The sequence below is a fragment of the Nerophis ophidion genome, linkage group LG08 (assembly GCF_033978795.1).
Source record: "Nerophis ophidion isolate RoL-2023_Sa linkage group LG08, RoL_Noph_v1.0, whole genome shotgun sequence".
In the NCBI taxonomy this organism is placed as follows: Eukaryota; Metazoa; Chordata; class Actinopteri; order Syngnathiformes; family Syngnathidae; genus Nerophis; species Nerophis ophidion.
The window spans coordinates 47,561,008-47,584,611 of NC_084618.1; the positions used below are offsets into that span (position 1 = coordinate 47,561,008).

Below are 23,604 nucleotides of genomic sequence, written 5' to 3' on the forward strand. Positions count from 1 at the left end.
GGGCGTAGTTACTGAATAGTTGGGGGTACGATGTTTAAGGGCATGGTGTGCAGACTGACAGACTGTTGACGGATAGATGACTGTAGTGACTCTAGGAGGGGCAGCAGCAATAATAAACAAAGGACAGACTGAGCTTCTGTCTGCCGGCTTAAGAGTGATCACTCGTGTGACTGCAGTAGTACATTACAGCAGAGGGGGAGGGTGACTGAGGAGAGATGCACCCGTTGATCCCTGTAGCACGCTTCTTCTCTGCTTATGGATGAGAGATATGGGGGAGGGGAGAGTTCTATAGGCCCATACATGAGAAAACATGGAGTGGAGTGACTGTTTAGGATCTAATGGCTTATAGAATCCAATTACAGATACTACTTGTGTACAGCTTGTACAATGTAGCCGTTACATAAAAGAACTGAATAGCTATAGCCATTTTCAAAATACATAAAGTTGAAATCATACAATTTCCTAGTATATTGTGCTATACAACGAAATGAAGATTTGGATTTGGAGGAACTACGAACAGTAGCTAAACCCCTAACATTATTTTTTTTTTTGGTTTACAAGGAATCCCTAATTTCTGTAAGGTGCAAACAACTTTTTAACTCTGGTTATTGTGTGTGTTGGCCATCAAATTTGCAGTCACTGCCACAAATATTTTAAAGAGCAACCAAATATAGTAGCAATAGCAGTGGCAACCAGTAAAATCTTAATTTCTGTCTGTCATGGCCATTGTTTAAGGTCTTAAAGTTCGCAACCAAGCCTCTTGATACCATTCTACACCTACAGCTGCAAACCAAGTTGTGACTTGAAACTTTTTAACACATTCAGTAGTACCTCAACTGTATTATCGAAATCACCAACTGACTTACAATGAAAAAAATAGTGTCTGTACTTTACTTTCATTACATTCTATATCAACTGATTGTTTTGTTGTCTCCTTTTTCTGTTGCTGCTACTGACGCCTAAATTTTTGCTTGAGGACGATTGACATTTACCACACCCTCTAGTGGCTTGAAGGCTCGTAACTTAAATTATGATCGCAAGTTAATCATTAAAAAAAGACAAGAGACAAATTACAAGTACCTAAAACTATTGGTAATCAACATTTTGAGATAAGAGATAAGAGCCGAGGTACCACTGTAACTCTGGTTTCGCTGATGGTAAATACTGTAGCGCTACTTAAAGGTCACAAGTACTTTATTCACCCTGGTTGTTGACAACCCACTAGACCACTGCTTCACATTGTCCGATAGCCCTGATACATTTATGATATATGGCCTGGCCTGTAATGTCACTTTTTGTAATAGACATATTCAAAGCACTAATTGCTTTTTCCTTCACTCTTTCCTTCTTGTTTAATGGCAAGGCACTCAACAGTAAAGGTGCATGGCCGCCACCTATTGTATTGGAGTGTGAACCAGAGTTCCCTTCCTTCTCGCTCCCTCACACCTCACTCTTGTAGAAACGTCACTAAAAAAATTTGGTTGCTGCAGAGTACCCTTTTGATAGTAAATGGTAAAATGGTAAATGGGTTGTACTTTGTATAGCGCTTTTCTACCTTCAAGGTACTCAAAGCGCTTTGACACTACTTCCACATTTACCCATTCACACGCACATTCACACACTGATGGAGGGAGCTGCCATGCAAGGCGCTAACCAGCACCCATCAGGAGCAAGGGTCAAGTGTCTTGCTCAGGACACAACGGACGTGACGAGGTTGGTGTTAGGTGGGGATTGAACCAGGGACCCTCGGGTTGCGCACGGCCACTATTCCACTGCGCCACGCCATCCCTTCTATAAATAAATAAATGGGTTGTACTTGTATAGCGCTTTTCTACCTTCAAGGTACTCAAAGCGCTTTGACACTACTTCCACATTTACCCATTCACACACACATTCACACACTGATGGAGGGTGCTGCCATGGAAGGCGCCAACCAGCACCCATCAGGAGCAAGGGTGAAGTGTCTTGCTCAGGACACAACGGACGTGACGAGGTTGGTACTAGGTGGGATTTGAACCAGGGCCCCTCGGGTTGCGTACGGCCACTCTTCCACTGCACCTTCTATCCATGTCTTCTGATTTCCTCTTAGAGCTGGGCGATATATTGATATACACGATATATCGCAGGTTTGTGCGATATAGAAAATGACTATATTGTGATATTCGAGTATACGTTCTCACGCAGTTGCTCTTAGCTGCGAGCATTACATTACAGGCTCTTCTCGTTCTTTCCTTTCTCTCCTTCTCACAGACAGCAAATGCACTTTCTTACACGTCACATACTGTCACGTCATACGTCACATACGTATACGGCCTCGCGGAGCATAAAGGTAGCAGCATGGGTAACGTTAGATGTGATGCTAGCAGAGCCGTGCGAGTGGTAATACGAGACAGAGAAGGTGCGAATGAAGGAAGAATTAATTCCCAGGAAAAACCGCAGGGGGTCCATCATCTGGCGGTGGTTTGGCTTTAAGTGGGAATATGTCGAACAGACAACCGTAATTTGTCAAGTGTGGGTCAAAAGCGTTGCTACAAAAAGTAGCATTACTGCTAATATGTAGCATCATTTGATAAGTCACCTGCTAGAGAATGAAGAGTGCTTACTCCGCATGTCAACATCTCCGTTCGGTGCCACACGCCCACACCATCAAAATGCCGAGGCAAACATTTACAGATCCACACCGTATGAAAAAAATAGTCAACAACAGAATTTAATAACGTCCGTAGTAACCTACCACATAGCAAAGGACGAACACTATTTGATTTCCTATTATGCAGCTCATTTTTATTTGACACTTAAAATGTCTCTGAAAATCTTGCACTTTCTTTTTTGGAAATGACATGAACGTTTGTGCCACTGCTTTTTTACTGTTTAATAAATCCATCCATCCATTATCTACCGCTTATTCCCTTTTGGGGTCGCGGGGGTGCTGGCGCCTATCTCAGCTACAATCGGGCGGAAGGCAGAGTACACCCTGGACAAGTCGCCACCTTATCGCAGGGCCAACACAGATAGACGACATTCACACTCACATTCACACACTACGGCCAATTTAGTGTTGCCAATAGACCTATCCCCAGGTGCATGTCTTTGGAAGTAGGAGGAAGCCAGAGTACCCGGAGGGAACCCACGCATTCACGGGGAGGACATGCAAACTCCACACAGAAAGATCCCGAGCCTGGGATTGAACCCAGGACTGCAGGACCTTCTTATTATGAGGCAGACGCACTAACTCCTCTTCCACCGTGCAGTTTTGGTCAATTGACTTAGTTGTGATTTGCCTTTCAGCATGAAAGTTTAAAATGAGCATATATCAATGCAGTATGAACAAGAGTCTTTTAAAGTAGACACGTAGGATCATCATACTGCTGTGATTATATTTCTCAAGTGTTAATTAAAGGCCAAGGCAAAATATTGAGATTAGGGCTGGGCGATATGGCCTTTTTTTAATATCTCGATATTTTTAGGCCATATCGCAATATACGATGTATATTACAATATTTTGCCTTGGCCTTGAATGAACACTTGATACATATAATCACAGCAGTATGATGGTTCTATGTGTCTACATTAAAACATTCTTCTTATTCTGCATTCATATATGCTATTTTTAAACTTTCATGTAGGGAGGGAAATCACAACTAAATCAATTGACCAAAAGTTTATTTATTAAGGTTATTAAGCAATGGCACAAACATTCATGTCATTTCCAAAACAGAAAGTGGAAGATTGTCAGAGACATTTTAAGTGTCAAATAAAAATGAGCTGCATAATAGGAAATCAAATATTATTTGTCCTTCACTATGTGGTAGGTTACTACGGTTATGAAGTTCTCTTCATTCTCTAGCGCAGTGTTATTCAACCTTTTTTGAGCCAAGGCACATTTTTTGCGTTGACAAAATGCGAAGGCACACCACCAGCAGAAATCATTAAAAAACGAAACTTGGTTGACAGTAAAAAGTTGTTGTGGCAATTGCTGGATATGACTGTAAAGCATAACAAGCATGCATGACTTTAGCTCTTGTCTCAAAGTAGATGTATTGTCACCACCTGTCACATCACACCCTGACTTATGTGGGGATTTTTTGCTGTTTTCCTGTGGGTAGTGTTTTACTTCTTGTCTTGTGCTCCTATTTTGGTTGCTTTTTCTCTTTTTTTGGTATTTTCCTGGAGCAGTTTCATGTCTTCCTTTGAGCGCTATATTCCCCACAGCTGCTTTGATTTAACAATCAAGAATATTTCAGTGGTTTTTATCCTTCTTTGTGGGGACAATGTTGATTGTCATGTCATGTTCAGATGTACATTGTGGACGCCATCTTTGTGCCAGAGTAAGTCTTTGCTGTCGTCCAGCATTCTGTTTTTGTTTACTTTGTAGCCAGTTCAGTATTAGTTTGGTTCTGAATAGCCATCCCTAAGTTTCAATGCCTTTTCTTAGGTGCACTCACATTTTGTTTATATTTGGTTTAAGCATTAGACACAATTTTACCCGCACACTACCTCCCGCTGTTTCCCACATCCATGAAGCAATTAGCACCGGCTGACACCTACTAATATGGAAGAGTATTACACGGTTACTCTGACGAGCTCTTTACAGCACTGACACTCAACAACAACACATTTGCAGACTATAATTACTGGTTTGCAAAAAATATTTGTAACCCAAATAGGTGAAATTAGATCATCTCCCACGGCACACCAGACTTTATCTCACGGCACACTAGTACGCCGCGGCACAGTGATTGTATAATACTGCTGTAGCGAGTGACTTTTCAAATGATGTTACATATTAGCAGTGATGCCACTTTTTATAGAAACGCTTTTGCCCCACACTTGACAAATTACAGTGGTCTGTTCGACATATTCCCGCTTGAAGCTGAACTACTGCCAGACGATGGACCCCCTGCTGTTTTATTGGGAATTAAGTCTTCCTTTGTTACCAGATCCGCACCTTTTTTCTCGTACGGCTATGTTAGCATCACAGCTAACGTTACCCAGTCTGCTACCTCTCTGCTGGGCGAGGGCGTATACATATGTGACGTATGACGTGACATTATGTGACGTATGTAAGAATGTGTGCCTGCTTGTCTGTGAGAAGGAAAAACAGGAAAGAGTGAGACGAGCCTGTAGTGTAATGCCCGCAGCTAAAAGCTACTGCGTGAGAACGTATACTTGAATATTACGATATAGTCATTTTCTATATTGCACAGAGACAAACTCGCGATATATCGTATATATCGATATATTATCGCCCAACCCTATTTGAGATACATATCGTGTATCGCGATATGGCCTAAAAATATTGAGATGTTAAAAAAAGGCCTTATCACCCAGCCTTACTTCCTCTCTTAATAGTTTTCCTTTCTGTACTGTATTCCCCACAATGAATGATTGCATGTTTCACTGATAATCCTATTGGGTGTTTGTTTATAAGGTTCAATGTCTTATTCAGTCTGGTGTGTCCTAATACGTGAAAGGATTCCTTCCTCTTTTGTGCTCCCCCTTACAGTTCTTCCCACTCCTACTGTGTTCCGTACTGCATATTTGCTGAAGTTTATGGATGTTTTTACATCAAATTTGAAATTTTAGAAAATAGTATCTGACTGCTAAGTGAATAACTATTATGGTTGATTTGAGGAAACAATATTATTAATGCTTGGTATGTGACTGCTGCTGTTTGTATTGATGTTTACTTTTTATGCATAGGAGATGCTGAATCCCTTTGAGGCATTTGTGATTCAGAGCTATACAAATAAACTTTGATTGACTGTGTGGGTTCCGTCCGGGTACTACGGCGTCCTCCCACTTCCAAAGACATGCACCAGGGGATAGGTTGATTGGTAACACTAAATTGACCCTAGTGTGTGAATGTGAGTGTGAATGTTGTCTGTATATCTGTGTTGGCCCTGCAAAGAGTTGGCGACTTGTCCAGGGTGTACGCCACCTTCCGCCCGAGGGTAGCTGGGAAAGGGTTCAGCACCCCTGTTACCCCAAGAGGGACAAGAGGTAGAAAATGGATGGATGATTGATTGATGACATACTTTTAGTTTGTTTCATTGGATAACATAGTAATGATAAGATATTGTGTTTATTTCAGACACTAAACCAACCTAAATTATATGAATTTAATCCACTCTGTGTACATAACATGCACATTAAGTTGATGAACTTGTGTTCTCTGACAGGAACCTCAATGGTCAATTTTTCCATTAACCAGCTTAAAAATGATCTAAAACATAAGTTTATGCTGCATTAAAGTGTGTATTCACCATATACCATATGTATATATGTTTTATTTGTAACTTGAATAAATAATACATACAAAACAGTTCTTTAATGACATGTTAAGGTGTACTTACTTTTATTTTACATTACGTCTCATTACATTAACTGTCTCACAGCTGACCTGTTGGTGGCAACTAAAAAGCCCTCAGTGAAGATAAATTTGACCCCCCCCAAATGTTTGGCTTCAGTTGACCTCCTTTTGTTTTTTGCATTCCTCTTTTTATTGCCAGTCATGCTTTTTGGGGTCATGTTACTGGATGTAGTGATGAAGCACTGCAGATAATAATAATAATAATAATAATAATAATGGATTAGATTTATATCGCGCTTTTCTATTGTTATATACTCAAAGCGCTCACAGAGAAGTGGGAACCAACCCATCATTCATTCACACCTGGTGGTGGTAAGCTACATCTGTAGCCACAGCTGCCCTGGGGTAGACTGACGGAAGCGTGGCTGCCAGTTTGCGCCTACGGCCCCTCCGACCACCACCAATCATTCATTTATCATTCATTCACCAGTGTGAGCGGCACCGGGGGCAAAGGGTGAAGTGTCCTGCCCAAGGACACAATGGCAGCGACTTTTGATGTCCATAGGTGGGAAGCGAACCTGCAACCCTCAGGTTTCTGGCACGGCCGCTCTACCCACTACGCCATGCCGCCCCAGATATCCTTAATGTTGACTAATTGCTACAATTTGTGTTTTATGTCACAGGTATATGTAGAGTTTGATGACCAGGAGTGGGAGAACCGTGAGTGGGTGAAGGTCTATGAGGATTTCCAGCTGTTTCTACTTGAGCACCAGCTGGTCTGGGCCAAGAGGAAGGAAGGAACCGGAGCAGGAGGAGAGGGAGCAGGTGGAGGAGCAGGAGGCCTGCTGCAAGGAATCAAGGTTACGCACACACAGTGGCCTGCCCTGGTAAGAATTTATTTTTTGATGCATGCACAGTATATAGAAATGGCACAACCGCCACAAAAGTTGGCAGTTCTTAAAAGGTTGTTCATGTCTCTGACTTTTAAAACATTCTCAAAGCTCTAAAAAAAGTTTTCAATTGTATTGATTATATGGTGAGATTTTTTCCAACTTCATTTTAAGTTTTCGTATTGGGAAAAACAATGAAAGTCTTGCTACACTTTATCACAGTTTACATTTGCTTAGTGGAGCTTAATAAGTATTGGATCTTCAGCAATAATCATATTTGAGTTACAGTTGAGTATAATGGATGCCAGCTAGTGTGGCTTCGCGGTAGAACGTGTGTAAACCTCAGTCCATAACACCTTAAGAGTTTCAAGCAGTGGTTTGTTCCCCAGGAGGCACCATGACGCAGGCTGGTTACATATCTATTTTGTACCACATTGGGCATACTTTAGTCATAATAGAATTTTTAGAAGTGCTACATAGACCTTGGTGACTATCACATCTCGTCCACAGCATGCAATAAAAGCAGTAAAAACAAATTTCAATAAGGCAAAATACTACAAACGTTTGTTTGAGAGAATGCAGTTAAGCAGGTTCTAGTATAATCACACTGCAATATACTCTCGCAGTATCGAGTTCTTCTTTTTGTATAATAATAGGTTCTGTTGTGCAAGACTTGCAGCAAATAGGCCACTTTCAAGTTAAAATCAGAAAATTACAAAGTACTGTACATTTTGCTTTTATTATGAATGTTGTGTGTCATTATCCACAACTACATGACAACGTGTTTGGTCTATGTAGACACATTGGTATTTGTCTGTTGGAACTAAATGATAAGGGTTTTGCTCTGGTTAGGCGTTCAGTCTGTTAAGTGTCCATGTTTGTGTGTGTGCCTGAATGCGGCGGAGAGTGTCTGTGCATAAAAATGTGGCTTGCTGTTTTGATTATGTAATAGCAGTGTGTACAGCGCCATCTGGTACATCCATTGGAGATAAGCTTTCTGAATCTTACAGACATTTTTTTCTGCCTGTTTTCCTCTCCTCTAAATCCTCTACTTTGTATTGGTTCACTCATTTGTCTGATCAATGCCCTGTTGCTATCATTGCCATAGCAACAGCAAATTCCACACTATCACAAATGCATTCACACCAATTGATGTAAAATGAACATTTGCTGGCTGCAGGCTGCAGGCTTGAGAGTAGCTTTGCGTATTAGTTAGTATACCTTTTGTGAGCATACACATTTGCAAATATTCACCAACTTACACTTATGTGGTAACATTTGAGTTAAAGGGGAACATTATCACAATTTCAGAAGGGTTAAAATCAATAAAAATCGGTTCCCAGTGGCTTATTTTATTTTTTTAAGTTTTTTTCAAAATTTTACCCATCCCGGAATATCCCTAAAAAAAGCTTTAAAGTGCCTGATTTTCGCTATCTGTGAAGCCAACGTCCATTTTCCTGTGACGTCACATAGCGATGCCAATACAAACAATGGTGGATAGCACAGTAAGATATAGCGACATTAGCTCTGATTCAGACTCGGATTTCAGCGGCTTAAGCGATTCAACAGATTACGCATGTATTGAAACGGATGGTTGGAGTATGGAGGCAGATAGCAAAAACGAAATTGAAGAAGAAACTGAAGCTATTGAGCGAATAGCTGTTGACGCTATTCGGCCATGTTTGCCTTAGCATCGCCGGTAAAATGTGCAGACCAATGATCGAAGGTTTGCATCTTTTGACACTGGATCAACTTAAATCCATCGATTGGTAAGTGTTTGTTTGGCATTAAATGTGGGTGGAGGCAAACGCTGTATGTAAATATAGTTTCAAATGTACATAAAGCTACCCTAAATAGCATGTTTTCATCGATTAGCTGGCAGTCATGCCGCGACCAAATATGTCTGATTAGCACATAAGTCAACAACATCAACAAAACTCACCTTTGTGATTTCTTTGACTTTATCGCTGGAAATGCATCTGCAGGTTATCCATACATGTTTGTGCCATGTCTGCCTTAGCATCGCCGGTAAAATGTGCAGACACTCCAGGACATTCAATGGGGGTCTGGCGGAAGATTTCTTTGACTTTATCGTTGGAAATGCATCTGCTTTGAGTGTCGCAGGATATCCACACAATCTGGCAATCCCTGTAGTAGCTTAGCTTTCGTCGGTAAAGTGTGCGGAACAAACGACTGACCATTTCGTCGCCTTTCCCCACACCCTCGTATTTTGAACAAATTTCGTCCAATTTCTTGCCACTTTCGCATTTTTGGGCCAGTGATGCAACTTGAATCCCTCCCTGTTAGTGTTGTTACACCCTCCGACAACACACAGACGAGGCATGATGTCTCCAAGGTTCCAGAAAATAGTCAAAAAAACTGAAAATAACAGAGCTGAGACACGGTGTTTGTAATGTGTTTGAGAAAATGAAAATGGCGGCTTTATTACCTAGGTGACGTCACGTTCTGACGTCATCGCTCCGAGAGCGATAAATAGAAATAAATAAAAAGTGCTGCTGGACGCCGAGATGAGCAGTCGCATTTTTTTCCGCTCCCGCTCGGGAATACAATCAACCACTAGGATAATACCACACTTTCTCTTTTTTCTACTGTGGATTACGGATTTATATTTCAAACCACCACGGATACAATACCCTCTTGAAAATGAGAGTCGTGAACGCGAAATGGACAATCACTGCGAATTTTACCTTCTCAGTAATTCATCGACGAAGCACCTGGGCTTCGGAGGTATTGTGATCCACTCTCCCCTCACAGCGGATCGGAACAGAAGAAACAAGCCCCTGACTGCTAACGACGCCGAGGAAGCTAGCGTAGCTGCGGGACCTCGTCGGAGCTATGCTATAAACATTAGCTCTCCACCTACGCCAGCTCCTACTTGTTCATCACCACACGAGCTCACCTGCGATCCAGCGGTCGGCGGCACGACGGAGGACTTCACCCCGAACATCGGTGCGGTTGGCGGCCCAGAGATGGAGGAAGACTGCTCAGACACCGGTGAGGACAGCGGCTCAGCGGCGGACGGCGTAACGGCTTCTGACGGCTCCCTGGCCACCATTAAAGTCGGCAGCGCGGAGGTCCTCCTAACCTCTCCCGAAACCTTGAGGGTCATCGCCGCGTCACCTGGACCCCCCACGGCCTACACAGGTTTCGGGGGTCTCTTCGTGGATCCATGGTCTTTGTTCTCAACCTCACCAAAACCCGCGAAAACCACATCTACCCCCACCACTCCTACCTGGCCCCCCCTTCCCCTCTTCAACCACGCCGCTCCCCCATCACCTGGACGACGAACAATGGGCCTCTCTCCCTCTCCTCCTCCCCCAAGTCTTGCCACAGAAACCTCAATAACAACCAACACCCCTCCATCTTCTGGACATTACTTCTCTCCAACGGACTCTGATGTTCTCTTTGGTTCCGGTGGGCTACACATCATCCATCTTAATGTGAACAACCTCTCTGGAAATAAACTCAACCAAATCAGAGAAATGTTCCACAACAATAAGGTAAAAATCCTGTGTTTCTCTGAAACTAAATTAGATGATAGTGTTTCTGATTCAGAGATAGAGAGAGAAAACTTCTCGATCATCAGAAAGGACAGGAATAAACATGGTGGTGGTGTTTGTATGTATATTCACCAGGATATTAAATACATAACTCGCTCTGATCTCAACCACAATACCCTTGAATCTGTGTGGGCAGAAATCAAATTCACTAACGCTATGCCGGTACTAATAGGGACTGTATACAGACCCCCTAATCAGAGTGATTTCTATGGTGCCCTCGAGGAGTGCTTGGCTGGTGTAGAAAACATGGAGATTATTATAACTGGAGATCTGAACACAGACATTCAACGCAGAGATGCGCCTGTCTTCAAATCTTACAGCAAATTCTGTAATCTGCATGCTCTTTCCCAGCTAATAACACTCCCCACACGGGTGTGTGTTTCCACCCAGTCAACCATAGATCTCATCCTCACATCGGACCGGCATAATATTAAAAATAGTGGGGTCATGATCTGTGGTCTTAGCGACCACTATATAACCTTCTACACGCGCAAAATAAGTAAACCTAAAGCCAATGGCCACATAACAGCTCAATCCAGATCCCTTAAAAAATACAACAGTGATAATTTCAACCTCAAATTAGATGAGTGGGACTGGTCCCCTGTGCTCACGAGCAACCTGGTTGAGGATGCTTGGGATCGCTTCAAAACAGCGTTCCTAGCTATACTAAATGATATGGCTCCCATGAGAACAGTCAGGATCAAAGCCCGCTCTGAACCATGGATCCATCCAGACCTATTAGCTGCCATAAAAGACAGGGACAGAAAATATTTCGAATACCAAAAGTGTAAAACCGAAGTAAATAAACAACCCAATAATAATAACCTCAAATCACTCCTTTCAACGCTCAAAAAGCAATGCAATAAATTAAGAAATAAGACAAACAACCTGACTAAATCCTTAAAAAAAAATTATATCAATGACAAAATAGAGGAAAACACAAATAAGCCACGTGAGCTCTGGAGAATTCTCAACAACCAGCTTCCTGGATGTAGCCAGAAACTTAAAACCAGACTCACCAACATCAACGTCAAGGGGGGTGAAGCCCTCATTACAGACAAAATAGAGGTAGCAAGCAGACTTAACACCTTTTTCACCAACATAGCCACAACTCTCGTAAACAAGCTATCCCAACATTCTGGTCGCTTTGGTGTAGAACACATTAAAGCCTTCTACAGAAAGCTAGGAGTAGTCAACAACAATTTCAAATTATAAATGGTCTCAGCTAACGAGGTGCTTAATAAATTGAGCGCGCTCCACCCAAACAAGGCCACCGGCCTTGACAATATCCCCTCCAGATTCTTCATGGACTCTGCCACCACCATTGCCCCAATAATCACTCATATAATAAACCTCTCAATCACACAAGGCCAAGTACCCAAGGATTTCAAGATAGCAAGAGTTATCCCCCTTTATAAAAAAGGAAGCAAATTAGAACCTGGTAACTACCGACCTGTTTCTATTCTCAGTTCTATTTCGAAAGTAAGGGAGAAAATAGTTTATGAACAGGTTGATAGATACCTTGCTACTAATAAACTAATGTACAAATTCCAATCCGGCTTCAGAACTAACCACTCCACTGACACATGCCTATTCTATCTGACCGACCACATCAAACATGAGATGGACGCGGGCAAATACTGCGGCATGGTCATGCTGGACATTCAGAAGGCCTTTGACACCGTTAACCACGCTATACTGTTGGATAAGCTCACAGCAATCGGATTCGACGAAACCTCATCGAGCTGGATGCAATCTTACTTGGAGGGGAGGAAACAGGTGGTAGAGGTGAACGGCACCATGTCCCCTCCCCTCTCAGTAAGCTGTGGAGTCCCCCAAGGCAGTATACTAGGACATTTACTGTTCCTAATATACATAAATGACATGCCATCAGCATGCCACTGTGAATTGTTCCTGTTTGCGGATGACTCGGCCCTGCTGGTATCCGGCAAGGACAAGTCACAGGTGGAACAAATCCTCAGTGCTGAACTCTTTAATATTCGCACCTGGCTCGCTGACAACAAGCTGTCCATACACTTAGGTAAAACGGAATCCATCCTATTTGGGTGACATTGTTATCACCAGGAAGGATGAGATCACCTACCTAGGTTCCATTCTAGAGGCTAATCTTTCCTGTGATAAAATGGCAACCAAGGTGATCAAAAAGGTCAACCAAAGAACGAGATTCCTCTACAGAATCTCCTCTCTGGTCAACAAAAGCACCTTGAGGATTCTAGCGGGAACTCTCATTCAACCCTTCTTCGATTACGCTGGCAGTAAATCGAGACTCCAAACATCCCAGAATAAGCTAGTCCGGTTACTTTTAGACCTCCACCCCAGATCACACCTCAATCCAACCCACTTCTCCAAAGTGGGCTGGCTCAGGGTGGAGGACAGAGTAAAACAACTTGCACTGAGCCTAGTCTATAAAATCCGCTACACCTCCTTGATACCAAAGTACATGTCAAACTACTTCCTTAACGTAAATGACCACCATAACCACAACACCAGGGGGAGCTCCACAAACCACGTTAAACCCAGATTCCGATCTAACAAAGGTCTTAACTCATTCTCTTTCTATGCCACATCAATGTTCCCAACAGGTATAAAAGTAAGTGCATCTCTAACCTCCTTCAAAACCGCTCTAAAACAACACCTCCAGGCAACTTCAACACTTTACTAATACCCTCCTCCATTCACATCCCATCTCCCCGGATTATAAACAACTCAAATGTACTTCTAATGTATAAACTTGTTCTTATGCTATCTGAACTCACTATGTTCTCTGCTGGCTGTACATATCCTACTAAATAAGACCTACACTGTTTCAATGTTCACATTTCTCTGTTGATGCAATTGTTGATGACTGAAGTTCTGATATCAACCAAAGCTCCTCATCCCACCCCCCGGATTGTAAATAATGTAAATAATTCAATGTGTATACTATGATGATTAACTTGTGTGATGACTGTATTATGTTGATAGTATATATTTGTACCATGAATTGATTAACGTGGACCCCGACTTAAACAAGTTGAAAAACTTATTCGGGTGTTACCATTTAGTGGTCAATTGTACGGAATATGTACTGTACTGTGCAATCTACTAATAAATGTATCAATCAATCAATCAATCAATCAATTCGCCAAAATTCACCCATTTAGAGGTCGGAAATCGGTTATAAAAATACATAGTCTTTTTTTTGCAACATCAAGGTATATATTGACGCTTACATAGGTCTGGTGATAATGTTCCCCTTTAATGTTTCCTCCTTTGCCACAGTATTGGACCCAGATTTGTTTAACGTGTCTACTCCAGGCTATGTAGGTAGGATTTTGACCACAGTTGGGCAATGTTATAACATATCAACATAACAGTGTCACAAAGAAGAGTTTTTTTTGTTTTTTTCTCTTGCCTGTTACATGCTTCCGTCAAAATACCCCAAGTAAGGATGCACAAGTGACTAAGTTGCATGAACTAAATTAGTTACTGATTCCACAACTGGTTTTCTTTTTTGTATTTTCACGTCTACATATGAAGTCCCAGTGTCCTTGCACACTCTGTAATGTGGCTATTTGTCCCACACCGTGCCCCCCTCGTACACTGGGGGGCACTTATTTTTCTTGTAGCGCGGACAAACGTATTGCTTTTCCTGTCGACCTTTGATTTCACACCAAAACAAGGCAACGGCGGCTTGTCACAAGTCAACAGCGCAGCGCAGCTCTTGTTGTACCTGTTGTCCGCCGTAATATTGCCACGGATTACAAATATTATGGGCCATTGTAATTTTTGATCTGGCTCACCTGTTGAACAGACTTCGCAACCATTTCATCTTTTTTTTTTCTTCTTTGTCATGAAAAAGGGACGTTTTTGTCATGAAAAAGGGAGGTTTTTGTGGTTGGTGCACTAATTGTAAGTGTATATTGTGTTTTTTATGTTGATTTAATGAAAAAAAAAAAAGAATAAAAAAATCTTCTGCGGCCCGGTACCAATCGGGCCACGGCCCGGTACCAATCGGGCCACGGCCCGGTACCAGGCCGCGGCCCAGTGGTTGGGGACCACTGCTCTACTGGATGGCACTACTACACAAACACCACGCAATACTATATTTTTAAACCTACTGTATAATGATTTTTGTCTTTTCTGACTTACGAATGCTGTTAGATACTCGTGTTAAACACAGCCCTGGCATCAAATCAAATTCATACATTTTAGTGTAAGTTTGCATGCAATTTTGGATACCTGTGCCCGCAGTGATTTTGCAATATGGCTAAATGTGGGCGTCGTTTGAAATTGGACTATCTGGTTCTGATTTGGGTTTCTTGTTTTGATTCTAGTTGCCAACAATTCCCCATTGTCATTTTCTTTTTTAAGATTCAAGTTAAAAAATTTACTATTCTCAAATTCATCCATGTATTTTCTACCGCTTGTCCCTTACGGTGTCGTGGGGGGTGCTGGAGCCTATCCCAGCTGCACACAGGTGGCAAGCGGCGTACACCTTGGACAAGTCACACATACATAAATATCAATCCTTTGAACTTGACTATAAATGTTATGTAGTGTCATTTCGCAGGAGTACACATTAATAAAAGTTTCACTTTTATTATGAGGTTTTCATAAATAAACATTTACGCATATCCTGTTGTTTATGTATTAGATATAGGGATGTTTCGATCAGAGGTTTATGCTGCCAACCAATACCAGCCGAGTCAAATTGGTCGGTACTGATTATTATTAACCATATTTTTCATTTTCATTTTCGTGAGTGCTACTGACAATGTAACAATTTCAACACAATATTTAAACAAATTTTGTTGTTTGAGAAAAACAAAGGCAATAATTCACAATAGCTAAACAACAAAGTCATCTTGGGTCCTGGGCATTATTAGTTTATAAACATTAAAGGCCTACTGAAACCCACTACTACCGACCACGCAAATCTTAACATTGCAACACAATAATTCACTAAATTACAATTTTAAATTTCCCGCTGAGTTTCCTGTTGAAAACGTCACGGAATGATGACGCGTATGATGACTGGTTGGAGGGGACATATTAGCCCAGCACCACTTACGGCTAAAAGTCGTCTCTTTTCATCGCGCAATTACACAGTATTTTGGACATCTGTGTTGCTGAATCTTTTGCAATTTGTTCAATTAATAATGGAGACGTCAAATAAGAATGCTGTTGGTGGAAAGCGGTGGATTGCAGCTGCCTTTTGCACCAAAATACAGTCGGTGTTTCTTTGTTTGTTGTGAAGCTTTAACACACAGCGGTCAAGCGAACATGTTTCTCTACGTCAACTAGCAAGTTTTTGGATCGGAAAGTTGTGATATTAAGTCGGCTCTTACCGGAGACTTGAGTGGATTACGCGACCTCATCCTGCAGCTCAAAAAGGCAGCTGTGATCTTGGCTCCTCGGGTTCTCTCAAAGACACTCGCGTTTACCGCAGGCATCCAACTTTCAGGTATGACTATAATCTCACTGAAATACTATTAACAGAATAAGCAGATAAGGAATTTTCCAGAATTATCCTAGTAAATGTGTCTATTTACATCTGAAACCCTCCCACTGCCGCCGCCTGTAGCCGTCACCTTTTTTTTTTCTTTTTTTTTTTTTAGTGCTTCACTCTCTTTCCTTATCCACAAATCTTTCATTGTCGGTCAAATTAATGGGGAAATCTTCGCTTTCTCTGTCCGAATTGCTCTTACTGCTGGTGGCTCACATTATAAACATTGTGAGGATGAGGAGCACTTACACCGGTGATGTCACGCGCTCAATGTCTGCTACTTCCGGTACAGGCAAAAGCTTTTTTATTAGCTACCAAAAGTTGTGAACTTTATCATCGATGTTTTCCACTAAATCCTTTCAGCAAAAATATGGCAATATTGCGAAATGATCAAGTATGACACAAAGAATGGACCTGCTATCCCAGTTTAAATAAGAAAATCTAATTTCAGTAGGTCTTTAAACTTTACTAAGCACCTTTGTTGTTTCAAGATAGTTTAGTGGATAGCTTCGCAATTAGCTTGCTTGCTTCCCTCTGTATGTAACATATTTAGCCACGTCCTCCGGTCTTCCAAACATTAAAAAAACTAAAGAACTGCAGTTTATTTTCCACAATGGAGGATTATTAACTTGGAGGGAGCAGCTCCACATGGTGTATGAAGATACAGTTGGCTGCCAGCAGCCTCTGTGTGAGCTAATTCTTCTGTTGTACAGACTGATCATCGAAAATAGGAATCAACGTTTGAAAATGTGGACTATTCCATGAGAAGCGGAGTGTAAGCAATTGTTCCCATCAATAAATATTATATAGATTATACTTGTATGGCACTTCTCTACCTTCAAGGTACTCAAAGTGCCTTGACACTATTTTTACAGTCACACTTTCACACACACATTCACAAACTGATAGCAGAAGGCCCTAACCTACCCATCAGGAGCAAGGGTGAAGTGTCTTGCTCAAGGATACAAACCGGGAACCATTAAAAAACTGGCATGGCTGCTCTACCACCCGAGCCATGTCGTCCATGGTTGGGCATTAATGCCTGATGCTCAATGCCAAGCATTAGTTGTGACGTCTCAGCGAGGTAGGACGTATTTATTTGGACATTTAAGGAACCATATGTAAGAATCTGGCCAGAAATGGTACTGCAATCATGGTCGAAATTCTGTAGTCCCCTGCCCCGCTCCCTGACTGAGGTTGCCGGATACACAGCCGACCCAGCTCGATGAACTTGGCTACTCTAAGGCCATGTCTACACTAATTCATTTAACCCCTTAAACAAATAATGATTTAGCCTAAGCCCCTTTTCAGCCACACTAAACCAGCGTTTAAGGTCCCCCTCCTTGGACAAATTCCATTTCTTGAATCTCTGGCACTTGGCTTTGTATGGACTCATTGATCGTTTACAAAGTGAGTTTAGAGAGGAAGTGACGCTAGAAAGACCACGCCCACACAGGAAGTGACGCCAAAAAGACCGCGCCATAGTAGGCTTCATAACAAAGATGGAGGCGGATCGTTCAGACATGCCCGTGTTTCTCCTTCTTGTACATGTACAGGCGCTTTTGGAAATCACAAATCAATACGTTAAGAGAAGGCTATGGGCGATTATAGCTATTTTGGATACAACCATACTTTCCAACCCTCACGGATTTTCCGAGAGGCTCCTGAAATTCAGCGCCTCCCCCGAAAATCTCCCGAAATTCAGGCGGAGCTGGAGGCCAAGCCCCCTCTAGCTCCATGCGGACCCGAGTGACGTGTCGACAGCCTGTTTTCACGTCCGCTTTCTCACAATATAAACAGAGTGCCTGCCCAATGACGTTATAACTGTAGAATGATCGAGGGCGAGTTGTTGGTGTCTTATGTTGGTTTATTGTTACGCTGTCTCATTAACGTCCTCCCAGCGAGGCAACAACACACAACAACAGCAGTCACGTTTTCGTTTACTGTAAAGCAGTTCGTCTGCCGTAAACAGCAATGTTGTGACACTCTTAAACTGGACAATAATGCCATCTACTGTGCATGCATATGTGATAATAACATCTACGGCTTTTAGAGCAGTGGTTCTCAACATTTTTGCAGGGATGTACCCCCTGTGAACATTTTAATTCAAGTACCCCCTAATCAGAGCAAAGCATTTTTGGTTGAAAAAAAAAGATAGAGAAGTAAAATACAGCACTATGTCATCAGTTTCTGATTTATTAAATTGTATAACAGTGCAAAATATTGCTCATTTGTAGTGGTCTTTCTTGAACTATTTTGAAAAAAAGATATGTCGAAAAATAACCAAGTGATTCAATTATAAATAAAGATTTCTACACATACTGCGATGAGGTGGCGACTTGTCCAGGGTGTACGCCGCCTTCCGCCCGATTGTAGCTGAGATAGGCACCGCGATCCCAAAGGGGAATAAGGGGTAGAAATGGATGGATGGATAGCTGTACATATACTCCTCCCCTCTTAACCACGCCCTCAACCCCCGACCATGCCCCCCACCTCCCGAAATCGGAGGTCTCAAGAGAACTTTCGCAGCTGTGAGTCTATTTACCGAAAAACTTGGTCCCTTTCTCCCGTGGTTGTGATAGAGCCAGTGTGTGACTATAAATATTGCTGTATGGATGTGAATGTGAAATGGTCAGGTAGCGTGCAATATGCCCGCATCTTCGCTAACTCTGCCATTAGCACGCAGCTGATAGATGGAATCACCCCTTTGTGTCCCAAACAACTGCTGGAAGGTGAAGATCCAGGTCCCTTTTTTATTTTGGGTGACTCACGTTATCCCCTAACACCATATCTCACAAAGTGATAATCCGCAACAACAATACTTTGGGTATTCTCTGTCTAGATTAATTGTTGTAAAATGTTCTTTATCGCATTGTCTACTTTCTCATGTCGATTCAAGACTTGATTAATTTATGATGGCTCAGGTGTGATTCACTACAATAGGGCCCCACAGTTAAAGTTAAAGTACCAATGATCGTCACACGCACACACACTATGTGTGGTGAAATTTGTCCTCTGCATTTGACCCAGCCCTTTGATCACCCCCTGGGAAGTGAGGGGAACAGTGGGCAGCAGCGGTCCCGCGCCCAATAATCATTTATGGTGATTTAACCCCCAATTCCAACCCTTGATGCTGAATGCGAAGCAGGGAGGCAATGGGTCCCATTTTTTTACAGTCTTTGGTATGATTCGGCCAGGGTTTGAACTGACAACCTACCGACCACTAGGCCACTGAATACAGCACACTGGAACAGTGGATATTGTTCAAAAGAGATACAAATTTTTTTAAAAACACACAACAGAGCAAACAAATGTAAAATGCACAGCAAACGATTTACAATATAGCTCTCTTAAATAACTTCACAGTGAAGTAAGTCATTTACTGGGGAGATTAGAGCAGATGGATGTTCAGGTGTTTTTTTTTTTTTGCCCATGCATACTTTGTCGCGTTTCGCCGGCGAACGGAGGGGTGCGGGGGTCTTAAACGGTGGAATTGTTGTGTGTGTGTGTGTGGACACGGATAAGGTTAGGTGTGATTTACCCTGAATAACCTCATCAGGCTTAGTGTAAACGGGGCCTAAGGAACTTCAAACTTGCACTGCATCTTACTAGGGGTTAAAGGCCTACTGAAATGAGATTTTCTTATTCAAATGGGGATAGCAGGTCAATTCTATGTGTCATACTTGATCATTTAGCGATATTGCCATATTTTTGTTGAAAGGATTTAGTAGAGAACATCGACGATAAAGTTTGCAACTTTCGGTCGCTAATAAAAAAGCCTTGCCTTTACCGAAAGTAGCAGATGATGTGCGCGTGACGTCACGGGTTGTAGGGCTCCTCACATCCTCACGTTGTTTACAATCATAGCCAGCAGCAGCTAGAGCTATTCGGACCGAGAAAACGACAATTTCCTCATTGATTTTAGCGAGGATGAAAGATTTGTGAATGAGGACATTTAGAGTGAAGGACTAGAGAAAAAAAAAAAAGGCGATTGCAAGGGGAGCGATTCAGATGTTTTTAGTCACATTTACTAGGATAATTCTGGGAAATCCCTTATCTGCCTATTGTGTTGCTAGTGTTTCAGTGAGTTAAATAGTACCTGAAAGTCGGAGGGGTGTGGCCACGGGTGTGTTGACGCCAGAGTCTCTGTGGGAAGTCACGGCAGCTGCAGCAGGACAAAAGCTCTGCTGATCTCCGGTAAGAGCCGACTTATTACCACAATTTTCTCCCCGAAAACTGCCGGTTGACATGTAGTCGGGATCCATGTTCGCTTGACCGCTCTGATCCATAGTAAAGCTTCACCTCTGGGAATTTTAAACAAGGAAACACCGTGTGTTTGTGTGGCTAAAAGCTAAAGCTTCCCACCTCCATTTTTCTACTTTGACTTCTCCATTATTAATTGAACAAATTGCAAAAGATTCAGCAACACAGATGTCCAGAATACTGTTTAATTATGTGATTAAAGCAGACTATTTATTGCTTTGATCGGGCTGGAAAATAATGTCTGCTACAACCCGAGACGTCAAACGTACGCGTCATCATACGAGTCATCATACCGCGACGTTTTCAACACGACACTTTGCGGGAAATTTAAAACTGCAATTTAGTAAACTAAAAAGGCAGTATTGGCATGTGTTGCAATGTTAATATTTCATCATTGATATATAAACTATCAGACTGCGTGGTGGGTAGTAGTGGGTTTCAGTAGGCCTTTCAGGTGCTCGGACCATTATAGCTGAATAGAAAAGCATTTTTTTCAATAATAAATCTCTAACCAACACATTTTACACGGTCATTTGGTTATTTTCAGGAATAAGTACCTCACCCCCACTTATAATATCACAACAAATGGCAATCATATGGTTATTGTCAGTACAACAAATGTAAACCATATGGTTATTGTCAGTACCATCAGAAAATAAAGGCTAAAGCGAACTACAGCCAACGCTAGCAATGGTTGTACTGGTGAAATTAAGTAGAGCATGCTTGGCAGCCTAATGTACGCCCAAAACTAAAGAGGAGACGTTTTACCAAGGTATGCCGAGAGGCTACTTTTTCAAACGTTTCAGATTGCCATATTACTTGGTACATGTAGTCCACAATATGCAAACACGAATGATTAATTATTTTATCATGTGTTTTGGCTGTCTGTAGGTTTCACATTGCCATCACAGCCGTGCTAATGTTGCAACCCATTTTCTCAGCGTATCAGCATATTGAGAACAAAATACGCACTGACACTACCCATATTCACATAGGTTTTATTTGTCAAAAAATATATTTTGGCCCTATTTTGACAGTCAAGATTTATGTTTGACAGTGCAGTTTTAAAAGATACTTTCTAAAACTTTTGGAGGGTGGGCTATGGTTTAATTTCAATCTGGTAGCGCCCCCACAAAACCAACAGCTTGCAGATATGCGCAGAACGTAGGTTATACTGTAAATGTGACAGTGGAGCAACATTTACACAAGAGCACATCCGATACATAATTTCTAGACCACAAGAAATGTAGATTATAATCATCATAGGTCCTCTTTAAATGTTGTATTACCATTTGACAGATAAATATATATATTTATTCATCTCCAAAGAAAATTTCACATTTCCAGCAGCTTGAAAGGGTAGAAACACACAGAGACATGCAATGTTTAAAATAAACAAAATAAGCCAGACTATTAAAAAAAACAAAAAATTTTTCGGTTTCAAAAAATGTCAGTATACAAAAGGACAAAGTGTTATCAGCTGAATGAGTTTTAGGCACCATAACTTATTTTGCTGGGGTGGTGGTAGTGTACCCTTACATTTGTTGCTTAGTGAAGAAGCAATGACAAGGACTCTAAAGCTACATTAGTTTGACCTGGGGCCGTTTTAATTGTGTACGTGATGGCGCTCGTTTCTTTCTTTTTTAAGGTTTGAAGTCCTTTTTAAATTTCTGTGTTAACAGGGAGTATTTTGACAAAGTTGTAGGTGAACATTTTGTGAACAGTATTTTAAACACAACCTAACACTTGTCCTGGACATTGTCTGGTTGGGGTGAAACCACCACTGATCTGTAAAATTATGTTGTTGTATGTGAAGGGTTAAACATTTTGGGTGAAATCACAAATTTGGGTATCAATCCGATACAGTGTAATTACAGGGTCATACATTGGTCATATTTAATGTGTCCAGGGACGTATTTCCTAAGTTTAGAAAAATAAATAAATGAAAAAAAAAAGGAAAAAATATTTTTTGATTAAAATAATCTTAATATAATCATTGTAGTATTAACTAGATACGTCTCTTGTACTTGATATTGTTACAATGGATATCTGTGTAGACCCACCCTTTTGTTCACATCTGGGAGCACGAGCTTGCTGTTGGCGGTGACTGTGAGCTATTGTGTTCTCTTACTGTGTAGTGAGGCATGTGTAGCTATTCTTTGTCCAGTAGGGATGATGTTTGTGGGAAACATAGTTTATATGTTGCAATAGAGGCGCGGATTATTGATTTAGAAGTAGCTAAAACACTACGGAGAGACGTTAGCCGCTATGTTTTGAAACAACATTTGCAGAGAGAGCAGTGCTTAAGTGTTTATAGCTCTTTCTTTATCGTTGAAAGCCGAAATATGTTCATTCTTCATCTTCTGTCCTTACACTGTTTGTGCTTGCAAGTACTGTGCTTGTGTGTGTGTGTGTGTGTGTGTGTGTGTGTGTGTGTGTGTGTGTGTGTGTGTGTGTGTGTGTGTGTGTGTGTGTGTGTGTGTGTGTGTGTGTGTGTGTGTGTGGACTAACATGCGCCACAGCATTTATGCCAACATTGTCGCCGCAGTGCGCACATGTCGATGGAAAAAAAAATAGTTCTAGTATTTTTAAAATTAGTACAGCACTGTTTTTGATTCATTAGTACAGCTCGGGACTTTATGAATATACCGTACAACCCAATTGTATATACATTAATAATGCATTCATTTTATTTTTTGAAATATCTGAGCATGTTAAATTTGACCGCCCTAGGTAAAAGTAATGCAAGCTAATGCTTCCCCAGATTTCCACTAAACGCACAACAGCTACTGGTTCAATGGCGTATTAAATGTGTTGGTTTTGCACCACCAGTGGATGCAGTGTGCACTGCCAGTCTGCAGCCTTTTGCCACATTTATGCAGAGTTTCTATTTTTAGTGGACGGCGGATAAAATCAGCTTGCTGGGGACAGGAGGTCAAGAACAGACACTATATAAATTAAAATTGTCATTCAGTAAGGCAAAGCTGTCATCTTTTGCACAAGTCAAGTGAAATTACAGCGCGTTATGGACGGTGCCGGTGGGCATAG

General features: G+C 41.6%; 1 protein-coding gene across 1 annotated transcript in view; it reads left to right on the forward strand.

Annotated features, from left to right (window-relative positions):
• jmjd1cb (jumonji domain containing 1Cb) overlaps positions 1-23,604 on the forward strand; it is a 211,602-nt gene that overhangs the window by 86,086 nt on the left and 101,912 nt on the right. Inside the window, exon 2 of the mRNA XM_061908710.1 lies at positions 6,997-7,200. Coding sequence (XP_061764694.1) covers positions 6,997-7,200 — 204 coding nt within the window. The remainder of the gene's footprint in view (positions 1-6,996; positions 7,201-23,604) is intronic.